Genomic DNA, 19,297 nt, shown 5'->3' on the forward strand with positions numbered 1-19,297 from the left:
AAACTCTGATTTTAAATAGAATTTCCCTCCCTAACTATACAGAAGACTGCTTTATATATTCCTTTCCTCTCAAGCCGAAGTTTCACTTGTTTTTTCCTCGAATTAAACCAGACTATAAAGAATAAATGAACATGTAGTATACGTAAATAACAAGAGAGAGAACAACATGGAACTAATCAATACCGACTGAGAAAAGGTGTGTACGGTATACAAAATGAATTACAGTAAATGGGGAGGTGGGGGAGGGGAGTAGAGGGGGGGGGGATTGAAGAGAGAAGACTTTAAAGGACACATAACTCAGGATACATCTCAAAGCTATGAAATTGACTCAATTGACTTGAAAAGCAGGCAAACAGAAGACTTGCAGATGAGAATTGCAGCCAACACCATTCAATATTTCTACCAAAAACTGATCAAACCAGAGAACCACTCGCACACACGTTTACGAAGGCGTTACACAATCAACCAATCAATACCCCCTTTCTCTCTCTCTAACGAAAGAAAGGCATGGCAGCAGGGGAGATGAATGGCATAGAATATCGGCCGGCTGCTGCATATAGGTCCTCATTCAGATCAAATAGTTCTCTTTCAGAGCAAATATATAAACAGGAAACAAAAGCCACATGGTAATGATAGGTCTCTTTTTTCTACTATACCAAAACTAATATCAACGAGACAGGGGGAAAATATATATCTTTTCAGTGATCATTATTACTGCAAACAGAGCAGCGAGTAAAAAAAAAAAAAAAGAGCGGAAGTGTGACTTTTTCATGTTATACATTTGGATTGTCGACTATATGTAGGTCTTATTTCCTGTATGTTCAAAAGGTACATCTGCCGAAAGGCTAATGATTTTTGTTTATTCTTAGTTAGCAGTGGATTGGATATTGGATTGGAAGTGTCAAGAGGAACTGGAATGATATTGGATATTATGCCATCCAGTTTATCCAGTTTTAATATCTGGGATAATATACTATGCCTCTTTACAAAAGAAATGACACATTAAATGACGGAGTGGTGGTAAGCAAAGGTCTCGTAACCTGGAGATTACAGGTTTGAGAGCAATAGATGTACTGGCGCCCTCTGATAATCATTATGTATTGATCCTCGATTGGCAAATCCCCCATATATGACTTAAATGGCCATTGGTCCACTGGTTGCTAAACAATTAGCAGGATTGTATTTGCTTTCTCAGAGTGAGGTAAAATAAACATCTACCAAATTCAACTTGAAATTGCACAATCTAAAACAAAGGGCTGGTTGAACAAAGATCATCTTCACAGCCAGCAAATGCACCGAGTTGTTGCATGAGGTGACACTGACATGTAATCACAAGGGATGGGATGAATCAGTTGACTCTGGTGATTTCTCCCACTCTCTCCCCCATCCATCCACCCCACTACTACTAATCCGACTATGACAGGCTCTCTCATTCTTACTGATGCAGTGCTGGCAAAACCAAGCCACAGGCGGATGTACCTGAGCAAAATGAGACCGCAAAAATCAATGAACTACCTCCACCGGTATGAGCACGGATGAGGATGAGGATGGGATGAAGAGGGAAGGGAAGAGAAAGAGAAAGAAAGACGGACTGAAAGAGAGAGAGAGAGAGAGAGTGAGGGGAGATGAGGTGAGAGAGAGAGAGAGGAGAGAGGAGAAGAGTGTTGAGGATGAAAGAAGATGTCATTCATAAACAACTTCACTCGCTCCATCCTGCGGGTTAGTTCATGACTGGATGGTGCTCTTCACCCATCCAGGGACTCTCCCGATTAATCTTGTTAACCTGTCACTAACCACCACCACCACTTCGCCGCCCGCCAACTAAGACGTCTTCATCCTATCATGATGTCTTCACCTGATGAATCAGCACATACATGTACACAGATTAAAGGAGGGAAAAACCAGCCCATGCCCCCCCCCCTCCCCCCCCCCCCCCCCCTCATGAAACCCATACCATTCATTAACCAATTGCCTACATGATTTGGGTGGTTCATATACCACGTCTGTGTAAAACAAAAAAAATTAGTGACCAATTACTGATGAAACTGGAAACTCAAATACATTACAGAGCAATAAATAAACATCAATATCACCAATACCAACTTAATCTTTATCAATTTGAAATGGTTAGGTCAGATGATAAAACCATTCATATTTCAATTAGTTTCCTGGTTCATTCTATATTGACATTTAGAGAGAGAGAGAGAGAGAGAGAGAGAGAGAGAGAGACAGATGGACAGAGAGAGACAGAGAGAGAGGGAGAGAGAGAGAGAGAGAGAGAGGTGAAAATCCTTCCTGTTTCAGCCATCAACACAACAACTTCAGCCACACAACAATTTGTCACGAAAGACAGCAACCAAGCAAAGGGTCATGACCCTTGACCCACTGCGGCTGTAATTACTCATTCTGCAGGCAAAGGACCTTTTCAGAATCTATCTCATATTTCCGCAGCTCTTATGAAAGGTAAAAATTGCACAACTTATGCAGAAATGTTATCAAATGAAAAATTTATTTTGGCATGAGGGTGTCCCTATTTTTACATTACTCAACCATAGAATCAAGCATAGAATTGATTACTGGTAAGCGCTGTACTGTTTCAATTCATTGATTGGAAATTGGTTCAATGGTACTTATGGATCGAGGACTAAGAGCTACATATCAACAACAACCTTCTAAACTTATAATGAAGCACTCACTTGCCACCTATGCTCGGCCCCCTAAAACTAGCTCCAATTTTAATTTTCTAAAAAGACACCCCCCCCCCCCCCTCAATGCAACAAAGGACAACAGGACATATCAATTTTCCACTCAATTAACTTGCGTCATTTTGAAAGGGTGGGGAGAACAGTATAAGCTACTAATTTAACTCGCTGCCTCTTTTCCCCCCAACCTATCATTCTCTTTTCTTGTCCTCTTCCATATTGTTTTGCTTTTCACAACAAGCCTTGGCTGACATTTGATTGATTACAGTTTACATCCGAACAAATTTCACTACTTTTCCGTATCACAAAAGAAACAATCAATATTCTATCCAATGGAATGAAAATTCAAGGTAGTATTGCTGAGCTATTTAGGCATGCCGAGTCGTTTTGCCTTCCATAATAGAAATCGGGCAATGATTGATCACATATGTGTCAAAGGAGAGATAACGCTTAATACCCGCTTTACACTCGGTCTTTTATTAACGCAAGTTAAATGCTTTACCCTTTTTTCTCACTTTCATGACGATTAAGTCCTATCTTTATAGCAATGATCCAAAACAGTGTGTGAGAGAAGAGGCATTAGAGGGTGTTGGAAAGAGCATAATGTTGCCAATTTACTGATGGTCTGATACATTATCTTCCAATGACGAAAGACTAATGATTGTATCAACTGCTGAGAGCAAGGATAAGGACGTTGGCTATATGGAAGGTTTAAGAGTAAATATGAAATGCCCTTTTACCTTCAGGAGACAATGTAGAATGTTCCTAAAGAAATATGCATTTTTATACGTATGTATATGCCTTCTTCAATACAAACAAGAGTTGAAAAATTGTTTACCGCTATTATTAAAGAATTTTTTATCAATTTCAAAGCTGAACAGGTAAAACATTAAATAATAAGGTATCACTAACTCTATCCAAATTCCAAATTCTTGTTCCTTTTCCTCATCCCCCCCCCCAACCCCTGCTGTCCGGTCCTTTTCTCCCATTTTCAATGATGTGAAAATCATATCTCTGCATATTCTGTGAATCCTTCCCCTACTCCATCAACGGTGTTGGGTGTGAGGTGATGCTGGACTGTTTACACGCAATCTTCTTGGCTGACTGATCCCATACAAACACACACACACAGTGAACTCAGGTGTTGAGATTTTAGGGACATGAGGATAGCTAGCGGTCTGGCTTGGCTGATCTACCGTGACTAGTCTCAAGCAATATTCATCACGATCAAGCTCACTCATGCCGACCAACCCGGCTAGCCCATCCTCGCACTCCATCGCCCTTCAAAGTAAAGGCCAGCCAATTCAGCGGACATTACTACAACAATAGCCACACAATGACATGGTGTCTGGCACACCAACATCAGACTTAAAAGAGAGAGAGAGAAAGGGGAGGGGAGAGAACAATAGCCTATTGGCCTGGGAAGATGAACAAAGGAAGAAGAATAAAATCTAAAGTGTGCTTTTCAGCTCCAAAGATCAATAACTTGTTTGTCGGCCACAATGACTTGGAAGAAGAGTGGGAAAAAGTGGGGTGAAGGAGCATCGGCATGTGCGTACGGTGTTCTTTCAAGACATGCTTACTCACTTCGGTGTACTGAGCTGCCAATGACATGTGAAAAGCCCTACTTGGAACTTTGGAAGACTGTTATTTAGTTCCTGGTCATAAATACTTCCTTCTCAACAGCTTATTCAAAAAACTTGCATCAACTGAGTCTTTTTCTGTTATTTTGAGAAAAACCTTTCCTGATATTTTTATAACCTGTATGTTACGCTCGACCTAAATCAACTGAATGCTTTCAATTTCAAGCAGTGTTGAACACATGCATGAAGAAGGTTCATGAATACACAAGTCGTGAATACATGTGACCATGAGAACATGGCTTTACCATATTGCTCAGTAGCATATCGAGTCCGAACCATTGAATTTCCATTCTCGTGTGTGCAAAGCTATACTGCATAATAGATTGCATGCTACTTTTCAAATACAAGACATTTCATGGAGGAAAAAAACAAGAAAAGAAAACAAAAGTAGGTCTAGCACTCACCCTAAGACGTGGGTAAAAGTAGCCATCAGAACAGTGCAACATTTTTTCCTCAAGGTGGAAAAAAATAATAGATAACTTAACAATCCAGACAAATAAATGAGAGATCAACAGTCTAGGAATGATGTGATTCAAGAATAAGACTCCAACGATAAGGGTCCCAAGCTACGAGTGGTTCTGCGCTTCAATAGAATAAAACATCCACAACCATAAGTGGAGAGAAGTAAATTTGCCGCTGCACTACACACATGTATGAGTTTCTGGATGTAAAAGAGCTAGTGAGATACCGTGCATATCTAGTGCTGACAAACCTATGCTATGATTAGCCCCCAAATTATTTTTAAACCCTCCAAATTTTCTGACTAATCAACTTCACATCATCCTACTTTTCATGCCGCCTTTTCCTTTTCTATTCTTTTTTATTTCGATAGTAAAATCCATGCAAACACTATTCATCACTCCCGATCCCGCGTTGCCGATTCGGGGATCCCGGGGCTGGATTAGGACTGACATTTGGTTCTCATCGCGGAGCATGTCACAAATCGCTAATAATCCCGAGAAAGGATTAGGAGAGCATCGAGCATCTGTTCAAAGTCAATTGATAATTATATCCAAATCAAAAGATATCCTTAAACTAGGCTGTCACTAGCAAAACAAAAATGAACATCCAGGTTAATTCCTATTGACTCACGCAGAGGAACGTGTTTTCCGCAACAGATCTTGAAGCTGGGTGTGACATTATAATAAAAATTACAAACCCTCACACTGATCAAGACCGTATTTACATCAATGTACGTGTCAAGTCTGAGCAACGATTCAACGATAACTCAATTCAATTTACGGTACAAAAAATACAAATTTGATAAGAAAACTGACAGATATAGATCATTAACAGTAAAGGTCGAATTTTGGTATTATTTATTCAGTCTGGACTCGTTCTGGATTTGCTACTGCACATTTCAGTTAGAGTAGTTGAATTACTTGAGAAAGATGCCAAGACGGAGACTGAATTCATTCACAAACCAGTTGTCTTATGGCCTCCAATTCTGTGAGAGAAGCAGAAATTGAGATTGATAGAGATACACTATGTAAGGTAAACCTCACCCATCTGAGAAAAGATGCTCTCTCTCACCACAACCACAATTAAATTACCTGAAACTTAGCTTTTTGAGCCCAAAATTACAGGCCCGAATCTAATTACTGGATAGGGTTTTATCTCCTGCTGCCACGCAAGCTAGCCGTTGGGATCGTCTGTCTTTTCAAGCACCTGGAAATAAGGCATTACAAGCCATAGCGACGATGGAACCTCGTTACCAATCTACAGAGGTATTCTTTGCCGCTCTAGTCCAGGATAGACGCATGCTGAATCCCTTTTAATTTGATCAGCGTAATAAAGACTGGGTTTGTTGATGAAAGGGGAGGGGGAGGCGGAATTAGGTCACATACAATGACATCCAACCGTGCCCCTTTCATGCCGACATATAATTTCATTTCTGACGATGAAGTCATAATATTTGGTAACCATGGCGATGGAGTTAGAGATGAAATACAGAAACAAGATGAGGGATTGACTACTGCTTTCTATATCTGCTAGGAGACTGCAGAGACTGATTTATTATTGCGTTTGCGATATGATTAATGGAATTGCTTGTATCCTCGCATTAGACGACCACAAAGGATAAGCAAGGGAGTAATTGCAGCGCGACAGGAGTGATGGAATGATTCGGATTGAGATATGACCGTCAGCGGCATCACCAAACTAAGAACAACAAGCAGCACATTCATACCGTCCAAGGTATGCCACACCACACCACACACCAGCGCGCCATTCACCCTCCAACCTCCAGCCTGGTGTTGCATCTCATTTCCTCTACCAGCATCACAAAGATGCAATCCGGAGGATACCGGTAGACGACTCACACGAGGGATGCGGGGTGACGGAGGAGGGACGATTAATTGGGACTCCCGAGCATCACCCCTCAAACCCAAGGAAAATCAATTTGACTTCAAAAGACTCCAAGCCGCTTCCTCCCATATCAGGCAATTAACACGGGATAAAACATCACGTTTTCATCCTTCTACGCCGACCATTATTTCAAAATTGGGCTAAATATATCCAGAGAGTGTGTAACACAGGAATAACGCACCAACTACCAGTAATTCAAATCCAGAGAAATCATGACTACTCACACAAAAGGTTTATACATGAAATACAGCTCAGCTGAGATATAATGAGCTTGGAAATGGCTTCCATAAAACCATCTGATAAGCAGTGCTTGGCAATCCTTTATTACTTCTTCAAGCTGATAACAAGAATAAAAAGAAATGTGTTGATTCACAAAGTAACATCAAAATATGCCGACAAGTTACTGGCTGCCGATACTGTCTCGGATTAAAGAGCAATGATTTTTTTTCATTAATCTGGTGAAGCATGAATAAGTTTTATTTTCAATCAAAGCTTATTTTGACTGAAGTTGATATCATGATGGATAAAGCAATTCAAGCTATAATAACAATATTTCAACACTGTTAATTTTACTTTTCTATTTTCAATCTGACTTGCATGAAAAGAGAATAGAAAGAGGTTTCCTTTTTTAAAATAAAATTAACGATGTTCAAACTGCTTGAATTCCATATTGTGCTGTTCATCAATGTGTCTACATTTCTTGAAAAACTAAATCTCTCTTTCTAGGAGTCAAGTTGTTGTATTTTCCTTCTACAACCATGATATGCGATGATCATCAGTTGTGACAACTTCAAGACAGTTTCTTGCATGTTCTTTAGACCATGTCAATGTTATTTTGCTCATGTTACATCATGCAATTTAACAGCAAAAGTGATCTACTTTTCCAGCCTTGCATACATACATACTCCACACACGAATGCACTCACTTTCGCAGCCCAACAATTTTCCGGCAAAATGCACTTTTCCCATCAGCAAACTTTTCCAGTTTGATGAATTTTCTGCTTGATAAGCTAAATTCCAAACAAACATCTTCACTCGTTCAACATGCATTTACCGGTAGTTTCTCCATTTTCATCCCCCCCCCCCACCCCTCAAAAAAAAAACGAGGGCAGGTACATACAGCTGAAAATTACGATGCAAAATGTGTTTTCTTTAAAACTAAGAAAATTGAAATGCCTGAATCCAATACATGCCTTTCAACTTACACAAAATGGATTTAAAGTAGGTACTAGACTTTTATATTTCATAATTACTTTGTTAACCGATAATTGCGGTGACTTTGCTTTCCTCTCACTTTACAATCTCCTAGATCGAGGCTATAAGGCTCACAGGTAATTTCTTACAACAGTCAGAAAACATGAAATGGTATGTGTCTGACTACATCTCTACCTTCCTGCACCTATAAGGCCACATCAGTTATATATAGCACTGTCCACAGAATGAAAGGAACGAATCTCTCTTACGACATAGAGCTAAGGCCACATAGCAAATAGACTCCCCACTACAATTGCATTTGTTCGCAAATAAAACGTGGCATGTTTGAAATTAACTGCGGTATGCACTATTTGAAGGTCCCCTGTATGTATATATTTTTGATAGCCTTGTTTTCATTACGACATGTATTTGATATCAGAAATAATCCAATAAAATCTATCCCTCTGCTTAGAGGGACCCAAATAATGTCTTCCCCCTCTCTCTCCCATAAAACCCATTTGCACTACCAAAGATAGCACTATATTTATCGCAATACATCCATAGATGTACCGTTAACCATACTTGTCAATATATGCACAGTATCTAGATAGAATATATATGTGACCCGCTACGGCAAAACCCGACGCTTCTCGGCAAATCCCATTGTGTTGTAGGCCCGTTTGAACATGAAATTTCGAATTTAGGGATCAACTGAGATTTTTGCATGGTCAGAAAGTCTATTTTTTATAAATTGATTTAGAGAAAAAATGAACTCAAAAGACGATCTAGAAGTATTTTTAATTATATTTTGTATCTAATCATGTGCTCCATTGTCCAGTGAAATTAGTTGAAACAATGCGGTCAAAAGAGGGGAAAGTTCGCGATTCATCGCTTGTTGTTTTCCCTCTCAGTTTATCACGTTTGAGTCGATCCCTGACGTACTTGGTACGAAAATAACGAGAAAGGATCGGTTATTCCAAATATGGTTATATTGGGCGGTCCTAAATAAAATTGCCCAATGAAAAATGCCATAAAAGATGACATCATTTCGATAAGCTGTCAAGCAGGCCGTAAACAAAAGCCCGTTGCCAGCCACGTGATCCAAATCCAGACACTTGATTCGCCAATATTCGCACATGACGTCATTGCCTTGTTGTTGTGATTGTTCAGCGGTCAAATTCTCGCATCGAAACACCAGATTTTTCTTCGAAAACTTGTTCAGAAGTTTGTTTTTAATGAGCTAGAGTTTCATATATCAAGTGAAATACGTGTATTCGTCGAGTGGCTAGTACAATGTCGAGGAAAAAGAGGAATTTAACGGATAAAACCGTCGCTTCTTTGTTGAATGATGCATCGGCGTGCGGTATGGACGTGCATGGCTTGACCGAACACTTGGCTGACTACTTCGCGAACCCGACCGAGCCCCTGGCCGCGGGCGAGAGAGGAACTCCTTCTTCTCCTAGGCCTAGCTCCGACTCTGAATCTGGTAGGTTTATTAATATTATCATTATTAAAAAGGTAATCAAGTTACTTAATTAGGTCTACGCCCATATTATTTATTAAAGACTTGTTTCGAGAAAAAAATGTTCGAGCAACAAAAGCTAGATTACTTTATTTTAAGTGCACTAGACCCCTCTAGATTCTAATTAAAATTTAGATCTATAATTAAATTAGATTATGATTTATGAAGCTTCTCATACCGATAAAAAAAATCTCTGCGGAGTCTAGACTTCTTGTTGATATTAGTTTTTGAATCTCTATTTTATAATTGTACTTAACAGAGTCTGATGAGTTCGAGGAGGCAGGTCCAGGACCAGCAGAGCCTTGTGAAAGCCGCGATGAAAGCGGCGATGAAAGCGATTGGGTCGATGAGGCAGAGGAGCCTATGGATTTGTCAAGTGACAATGAAAGCGTCATACGGAGACCGGGTCCTGTCATTGATGACGTGGAGGAGGAGGCGGCAGCGGCTACAAATCTGGCCCAACAAATAGATCTTGATCTGGAACCGCTGAAGGATCGCGTGAATAAATGCAACTGCCGTATCTTCAATGGAAGACGCTGTATAGAACAATTCTCTGTAGCCGAACAAGAGTCCATAAGGTATGATTGGATCTGTCACTATTTACTCCTATTTCTTTAAAATAATGTCTAAGGACTGGATGTTTATGTACAAGCTGCAGTTTAATGCAAAATATAGTTACATTTATTCTAAGCTAATTAGATTTTCTCCTTTTTTGCAGCATTAATCAGTAGACCCTGAATATGTATGCTTTTATAAAATACTTCACCACTAAACTGCAGTCTACTGGTATCTTATGAAGAAAAAAATACAACAAGTTGGACATTTGGTTTTCTTATTATCATTATTATCATTGGAAGTAGATACTAGTAGCATTATTATTTTTCATTTCTATTTTGCCATTTCAGATATTCAACCAAAGAGCTCACGGAGTTCGAAAAGGATTTACTTCTCCTGGGTATCATTTCGTCTTCCATCAATGATGGAAATATGACCCAGGGGAAGAAATCTAAGCCAATGGAGAGGAAAAACACAAGGATGCGGAATTTTTGCTATGGGCAGAAACGGATCTGTAGATATACGTTTTTCTACTTGATGGAGATTGGGCCACAGAAGTTTACGAATCTCAAGAAGTGGTATGCCAGCAATGGACTCATCCCAAGGAGAAAGAAGTCAGGTGAGGTGGTTTTCTTATCCTTTCACAGATGATGAAATTTATAATGACGTTAACATTATTTTAATTACATTTATATTGAATTATTATTATCTTCAGGTGTGACTTCATAATAATTTGTATTATCATTTTTTGATGCATTTAGTCATAGTAAATCTACCAAAGGTTAATTGCGATGGTTTTTTTGACAGTTATTTTCACTACAACTGGACTCAAAACTTGACATCTAATCCCTCTACTTACTGTTTCAATCTATTCCGACACAATACTGATCATAATAAATCTTACTTTTGTTCAATATTTGTTCATTGTTTTCCAGGAGGACGGAGAGGCAAGAAACTTCTCAAGCTAGAGCAGGTAGAGGCGGTCGTCAAATTTATTTTGAATTTCACCGCAGAACACTGCATTCACCTACCAGGCAGGATACCAGGGTTCAAATCGGCTGATGTGAAACTGCTGCCGTCCTACGTCACCAAGGCGCATCTGTGGAGGATCTACAGAGATGCTGCTCCAGAGCATGGACCCGTAGCTGAGTCTACCTTCCGAAAGCTGTGGAGCGACCTTCTCTCCTATGTGGTTGTTGCCAAGCCGGCCACGGATCTCTGCTGGACATGTCAGCAGAACAACAACCTTATCACCAGACAGGTGTGTGTTGGCTAAATACCGATTGTTTTAAATTTCATTTTGTTTTACGCTGCTGCCCCCAATGGTGCTAAAGTATTTTCACGTAGAGTTATAATATACATGTATGTAGCTATTAATGTACCAAGCATAATCAATATTATAATTTGGATCCTTAGGAAAACGTTACAAAGCTCTGTCCAAATTTCAGGTGTTTTAATGAAATGAAATTTGCTACAATACATTTACTCTTTTCTTCTTCCAAGTCAACCAACTTTTACTTTATTGTGAGCTGGTGTTTTCCATTTGAGAATGATCTACTTTGTAGTGTAACAAAAAATATTTAATTTGTAAAGAAAAATAGTAGATGAGAAAATTCGACTTATCAGGAGATTTTTGTTTTGTTTTGCTTTTTCCCTCATGTCTGCAGGTCAATGTTCCTGATGAAGAGAAGACAGAGGCACTCAGGAGGCAGGAGGAGCATCTTCTGGAGGCCCAGAGAGAGCGGGATGCCTACAGGACAGCCTGTCAAGCCTCAAAGGCAGTCGCGAGAGAGCATTCTATCAAGAAGCTAGGGAAAAATGCTGCGAACTCCAAGCCTGTAGTTTTTCATTACAGCTTCGACTTTGCACAGCAAGTGCATTATCCAGCTGACCCCCAACAACCTGGCCCTTCGTATTTCCGTACACAAAGAAAGTGCCACATCTTTGGCATGGCTGCAGAGGGTCTGCCTGCTCAAGTTAATTACCTTGCAGATGAGGGCGTCAGCTGTGGTAAAGGAGCCAATGTTGTTGTAAGCTACATCCACCATTTTCTGGAAAACTACGGGATTGGAGAACAACATGTGCACTTCAATGCTGATAACTGTGCTGGACAGAATAAGAATAACACCATGCTCCAATATCTCTGTTGGCGTGTGGAGAGTAATCTCCACAAATCTGTCTCAATTTCATTTTTGCCAGTGGGACATACTAAATTCGCCCCTGACTGGTGCTTTGGCCTCCTCAAACAAAGGTACCGCAAGACCAAAGTCTCCTGCCTCCAGGACATAGTTAATGTTGTAGATTCTTCTACGGTGTCAGGGGTCAATATTCCACAGCTCGTTGGAAATGAGAAGGGGGATGTGTTTGTGAAGGTGTACGACTGGTCCAACCATCTTGGCAAACACTTCAAACGATTTCCTCGTATAACATTCGCCAGACACTTCAGAGTTACTGAAGATCATCCTGGTAGAGTGTTTTACAAGGAAAAGTCTGACAGTGCTGAAGAGATGTTTGACCTTGCTCGCTCGTCACCTCCACCAACACTTCCTCCACTCATCCAACCTGCAGGACTTGATGCCAGTCGCAGGAAATATTTGTATGAGCAGATCAGAGAGTTCTGTACGCCAGAGACTAGGGACTTGGTATGTCCAGCACCAGAGTAGCTTGGGTCAAACCATAAACTTTAGGTACTTAAATTCCTCTAGGACGTATTCAGCATTGAAGTGTACAAAGTATTTTTTCTGTCTACATGTAATAAGTAGCAGTCACTTTGTCCACTATAGTTTCTGCCATTTCAGTTCAGCAATATAATAGCTTGGGTCAAACCATAAACTTTAGGTACTTAAATTCCTCCAGGACGTATTCAGCATTGAAGTGTACAAAGTATTTTTTCTGTCTACATGTAATAAGTAGCAGTCACTTTGTCCACTATAGTTTCTGCCATTTCAGTTCAGCAATATAATAGTTCCATGTGTTCATTTATTCTAAGCTTGATGCATATCAGCACTTAACATCAGCACTAAATTATCGGTGTTTGGCCACTGCCATATGTTTCTATTTGTAAAGGTTTTTGTTAGATTGACATTAACAATGTCTATCCTATGTACATACTATTGATCTCTTCGGCTGTGAATTTTGTATGAAACGAGATAACTCAAAAGATTCAAAACTGTACATCATTAATTCTTGGGCACTAATGCATAATAGTTCATGATTAGTGTAGTCACTAGTCAGATTGCATTTTTTATGGGATTCGTTATTGTTTTTTCTTTACGTTGATAATGAAAGAATATAATTATTTTATATCTGATACTGATTGACTGAAATTGATATTTTTGCATTATTAATCTCTATCTCAAGAAGACAATAGTTCTGTCAAATTGTCTCAACTGTTACTTTATTGTACATTCCTTAATGTACCAGGATATTTTTTACAATACATGTATTATAGGTTATCTGTTGTCGAGTGACTTATAAGTTTTTTTGTTTTTTTTTAAATCTCAAATAGCCTTGATTAAGACTAATGCTTTTTATCATAGCTTTTATTAAATATGACAAAATATAAATCATTTTGAACTCGCTTCTTGTGTTCCAGTAATTATCATTTAAAAAACAGATTCTGTCGGGTTTCAAGTTCAACGCAATTTGTTATTTCACTTTATTGCAATCTTTTTTTTAATATATTTAAAAAAAAAAAAAATCATTTTTATTACATCTGGTTTTGTAATAGGCCTATTATTAAGCATAAATTTTAAGAAAATGCATTATTACATTTTATTATTGCAACATTGATGTAACCTGCTATTATTTTGTGTACGAGAACAATTTTGTACTGATGAAACATAATAAACCGTGGAATCGTTTTCCCAGCAACTTTGCCTAGTATAACAAAAACTTTGAAATTCTTTTGTTTTCTATTGTTTTTAAAAATTATCATAACTTTATTAATATTTATTCAAATCTAATGGTTTTAACAGAAATGTAAGTTGGGTATGTGTCAAGTATGCCTGAAAAATTACAAGACTTTAGCTTGTTTGGTTGATGCCGTTGCTATGGAGTGAATGTGTGCATGTTTTTTGTGTGAAAATTGAACCAAATTCTTAACTTTAAACCTCAATATCTCATAATTAACTTCCGGTGATTGAAATCACAAAAATGACAATAACTTTGTCAAATTTGAATCAATTTCTTTAAATGAGGTATCATATTAAAGGTCATACCTTACTCTTTCCAATGACACCAAGAACTCAATTTTCATTTTTACCATGAAGTGTTGGGTTTTGCCATAGCAGGTCACATATGTGTCATGTTTTAACCTGAATTATATTTCTCTTTCCAGTTTTCTCTGCTCATTTTGATTAAAGTTTAAATTGATAAAGTGAACAACATCAAAAAAGCAATCTAAATAGTTGCAAGTAGATTGCTTTGAAATTGTAAATGCAGTTAGTCTTTATGAATTTTCATATTTTATTTTACCATCAACGATTTCTGCTCTCATTTTACACTCTTACTCTTATTCACAGAGCTAGCATCAGCTGAACTACCAGATAAATATCATTTTGAAGTTTTGAATCGTAGATGATCTATTATTTAGGCTGAAATGAATGATTTTGCAATCACTTGAATACATACAGCTCATTCTCTTGTTCATATATTGCTCTCTCAAATTAAAAAAGTTACTCGAGCGCACTAATGTCTACTTAATCCAAATATCAACATGCGATGATGATCAACTGCAATTCACATTCAACAAAACAAGCATCAAGTCATCTGCAAAAACTGCAAATTACAGAGGCAAATATCAGAGTAGGAAAGCAAATGAATGCCCCTCATTTTTCATTTATCAAACTGACATGTCGCCCACCAACTGGCTGGTTTCACTTCCTGTTTCAAGCTTTTTGTCAATTGATATTAGATTTTTCTCACCCTTCACTTCAGCAAATAATGAAATGTAATATAAAAACCTAATATTTCAAATAGCCAGATGACCTCATCATTGCCTATAGTCAAGTAGCCATCCAGTACAAAATTGAAAGTAATAAATCACTCAAGCCTGCATCACATATGCTCTGTATAGTTACAGGATATGGAATCTGGGATACGGAAGTCTGCGTTATACCATCATTTACTATTTTTTCTTGCAGTTCTGTGAAAAATCAGTCGTAAAAAGAAAAATGCCTACACTTCTATTAGAAGTCTTATACAATATCAAAGACCTATGTACTCTGTCATCCCCTGTATATACTATCATTCACTATTTGTACCTTTTTCTCTCTTGCAGTTCTGTGAAAAATCAGTCGTAAAAAACAAAAGGCCTACACTTCTACATTATCAAGATGTATATGCACTCTGTCATCCCCTGTGTAATATACCTAGATGACATTGGGAAATTATAACCTTGCGTTTCTCGTTGGTGTTTGTTTGCACTAGATCTGTTACCATAGCAACAAAGCATCTTGTGTTAATCTTTGGACATTTCCTTCCTCTCTCTCTCTCTCTCCTCTTGGGTATTTGTTACTAAACACATTTTGCTGAGGTTGGGAAAAAGAGAAGTGCTCTCTCTCTCTCTCTACAAACACTCAGACTTGTCAATGTTGTGTTTTTGTTCATTATTCCTTGACAAAAGTGCTAATCCCCAGCGCCCAGCGCCCCCCCCCCCCCCCTCCCCTGCCCTGCCTCATTCATCCACAAAATACAAATAAGTAGTTCATCACAAATCTTGAATGAAAATACAGATTCAAAATCTGTTATAACATTTAAAAATTATAACGAAAATGTGTTTTGGGCTTGTTCTTCGCTGAACGGTACTAAATCAATGAAGAGTTAAAAAACAAAAGATTGAATTCTGTTAAAGTGAAAAATGTTTTTGTCATCTTTATCATTCTTTTCGTCCCTACGTGGAATGATATTACTTTGTAAGGATTACTCTTCATATTTTAAATATTGGACCTAACTTTGATGCCACGTGTGTGTAAACAGTCCCATTTACATATATCTGTGTGAGGTGATTTCTCAGCAAGATCGAGTTAGTTCAAGAAGAACAAAAAAATTATTCCACCATTCATAATCTTCACAATAGTATTCTTATGTACAAGTCCAAGGCCTCACAATAGCATTCTTATTTACTGCATAATCAACCAATCACAGTCGATCCCTAGGCCATCTCTTTCCCAATGAAATAGCACGACCACTCAATCCCGTCTTTAAACGGCACGTAACCGAAGCCTTTTTCCATGGACAGATGTGTTGTGCCTAGAGACCGATACACTAAGCTAAATGCCAACAACTCATCCATGATGTTACCATGGAGACGCTGCTCAAATCTGGGCAGTCTCTTGTCCATTATGCTCTTTCTCAGATTCTCTTCTGATAAAGGGATAGAAATGTTTTATATTCGTCTAATGCATAAGCTTAGACGTGTATAACTCTTCTAACTTTTACAGCTCACAAATGTATTTCAGAGTTTCAGCCATTATTTTGGTTTAAGAAATATCTATTATCATATTACTTTAATTGATTTTTCAATTATATTTTCTCCAAAGTCATAGATGACCAAATTTGTTTGATAAGAAGGAAAACAAAATCACCCTGCAACAATTCGATTGTTGTCATACCTAGAAAAGACAGAAGGGTCCACAAACAATATCATATTGTGTAAAGTTGGTTTCCACAAACTTTTTTACATAATTCATTATGAATATATATTGCTAGCAATATAGCAATTAGTGCAATTCTTCTAGACAGAGTTATCTACACAGCTTTCTTATAGAACATCGTATTCTTGTCACTTCTGGGACAGGCTTTGATAGAGCAGAGTGGTTGGTATCCCTCATCTATTTGAACATAACATTATTTCATGTGGAGTATTGCATGTCATTTCTCTGTAAGAAATGATACCAGTCTGTAGGGAAACCTACAGCACAGACAGCAGTCTGTTGGGTGTTGTCTGGGCCATATCACCCTTGGACTAGAGGATTAGATATGAGAGGTGTCACTGACCCTGATTGGTTCTGGTTCTCCCACACCCTCTCTCTCTTCCTCTCCCTCTCTCTTTCTCTCTCTTTCTCTCTATTGTTATCTTCCTCTCTCTTTCTCTTCTTCTCTTTCGCACACCCTCTCTCTTTCTATTTCTCCCTCCACCCTTCCCTCTCTCCACCTCTCCCCACCCCTCCCTCCCCTCGCCTACCCTGCCTTCCCTCCACACACGTTCTCTCTCTCACTCCCCCTCCCTACCATGTTTATCTCCTTCCTTCCCTCCCTCCCTCCCCCTCCCCCCTCCCTCACCCCCCCCCCCTCTCTCTCTCTCTCTCTCCCTCCCTCTTTCTCTTTCTCTCCTCACACTCAATCAGTCAGCCCCACGGGGGACCAACCTTATATGAGATCATGGACCATGCCACCATCAGGTGTAACTGGACTGCTGCACCAACCTCCAACATCAATTTCAATGTGTGGGACTGACTACATACATGATATCCACACCTGAAGTTTGGTCCCCTTATCTTATTTGTGCATCAAATATGTGAGGTTTCGTTCTATGAAAAATTATTTTTGATCTGTATATACAATCTTTTCCTTCGAATTTTATCTGAAATCTTAATCAAAAACACAAAACTGGTGCCCGACTCTGTGCCGCGGTGAAAAAGATTTTTTTTTTTCTTCCAAGATCCTCTCTTTTGGATATTATTACTTGTCATGGAATTAAATCAGGTTTGAATCAACTTGGGAAGTAAGAGTGGTATTATTGTTTGAATTCAATTCAGATATTGATCAAAAATACCTTTCTTAATGCTAAATAGCCATTATTATCCTGGTTGTTTCAATCTTAAGTGTCCACATTTTCAAGTGGGGGGGGGGATCAAAAAAAGATGTGCTTTAAATATATTTGTAGCTCCTCTCTCACAAGATACAAATAGGAACACAACCTCGTTAACAGTATGTTCAACTCAGAATTATTGAAAGTTTTCTATTACCTAACAAAATTAGAAGACTGAATTCATTGAGAGTTTCAAGTGCCATTGAATCTGCATAATAGTTGATACTCTATTCATTTCGAGTGCCCATTCAAAATTCCAAACATAGGCAAGCATTGCGAGTTTAATGTGTTTCTAATGCCTATAAGCTCCTTCTAATATCATTGTCCACAACATTGAAACATTAGGGAGTATAGCTAATCTTAATAGCTATTGACTTACAAAGGATATAATAGAAAGATAGGCAGAGAGAGAGAGAGAGAGAAAGAGAGAGAGAGGGGAGAGAGAGAGAGAGAGAGAGGAGAGACAGACAGACAGACAGCAAGACAAACAAACAAACACAAAGACAGAAACATAATTAGAAACAGAGACAGGTGAAGGAAGAGAGAGATGGAGGTAGAAGAAGAAAGACAGACATAAACTGAGATAGAGAGCCACATATAGAAAGAGAAAAATAAGAAGGAAGAGCAAAATAAGAAGATGAAGTTGATAGAAGATTAGCCTAGATGCTGTGTGCCTTTAAGCATTCAAAGCAGAGCTTTAATAACATCCAATTAGAGAGGTCTTTAACTTCACACCACTGTATCACATTCCAATAGCATGATGCCACAAATCTGCCCTTTTCACACTCTACTCCTACATCGGTCATTCACCAAGGGCCTCTCCCTTCTACTTCCTCCTCAAACACCCATCAAACCCATCTCACAATTTCCTACCAAATTTTTACGGACATCTCGAGAAAGAGGGAGGCGGAGGGTGGCCTCGTTTCGAGACATATCTTCTTCTAGAATTATATCTTCCGTTCTTCAAACCATTCTTTGGATCAAAGGCCAGGGCCGTCGTTTTATATCTTTTCACAAAATCTTTGCAATAATGCTTATTTTGTTGTTGTGAGGCTTTAAAAGTTCTTTCGATAATGAAAGTTGCACAGCGTGACATTCGCAAACGTAAACACTCGATATGGATTTCCATCGTTCCTATTTTCTTTCTATTTCATCTCCCTTATTCAATTTCAAAACCCATTAAGTGTCACACAAATTTCATAATCTTAAAAAAAAAATAGCACTCGGTGCTCGGTGAACTTTTAAGGTAGTGTTGGGTGAAGGCAACCATGCAGGCCCTCGTAAAGTCCATATTCACACTTTGACGTTACATTTAATTGAAATTCACTTCATATTGCCCCCTTCTCACATGTACTGATCATTATATCTACTCCTCTTGTTTAACCACATGCAGCGAGATATTGATTTTAACTGCCTTTTCCTTTCAAGACACCATAGATACACTTAGATGAAGATGGAGTACCAGGAATGAAATAAAAGCTTTCCTAATAAACGTAACACA

At 38.6% G+C, this 19,297-nt stretch overlaps 1 protein-coding gene across 1 annotated transcript; it reads left to right on the forward strand.

Moving 5' to 3' along the window:
- Nucleotides 1-9,111: 9,111 nt before the first annotated feature.
- On the forward strand, nt 9,112-13,877 carry LOC105437692. The gene is made up of 5 exons (XM_011664577.2): nt 9,112-9,392; nt 9,688-10,006; nt 10,334-10,602; nt 10,919-11,244; nt 11,651-13,877. The coding sequence occupies exons 1-5, from the start codon at nt 9,200-9,202 to the stop codon at nt 12,644-12,646; spliced, it is 2,103 nt and encodes a 700-aa protein (XP_011662879.2). The 5' UTR covers nt 9,112-9,199; the 3' UTR covers nt 12,647-13,877.
- Nucleotides 13,878-19,297: the final 5,420 nt, after the last annotated feature.

Source organism: Strongylocentrotus purpuratus, unplaced genomic scaffold (assembly GCF_000002235.5).
Source record: "Strongylocentrotus purpuratus isolate Spur 01 unplaced genomic scaffold, Spur_5.0 spur5_contig_867, whole genome shotgun sequence".
In the NCBI taxonomy this organism is placed as follows: Eukaryota; Metazoa; Echinodermata; class Echinoidea; order Camarodonta; family Strongylocentrotidae; genus Strongylocentrotus; species Strongylocentrotus purpuratus.

Bases quoted from the DNA above. Each gene is read 5' to 3' on its own strand.
- LOC105437692 (XM_011664577.2), top strand. From the start codon at position 9,200: ATGTCGAGGAAAAAGAGGAATTTAACGGATAAAACCGTCGCTTCTTTG. The intron at 9,393-9,687 runs GTAGGTTTATTA...TGTACTTAACAG, and splicing joins TAGCTCCGACTCTGAATCTG to AGTCTGATGAGTTCGAGGAG. The intron at 11,245-11,650 runs GTGTGTGTTGGC...TCATGTCTGCAG, and splicing joins ACAACCTTATCACCAGACAG to GTCAATGTTCCTGATGAAGA.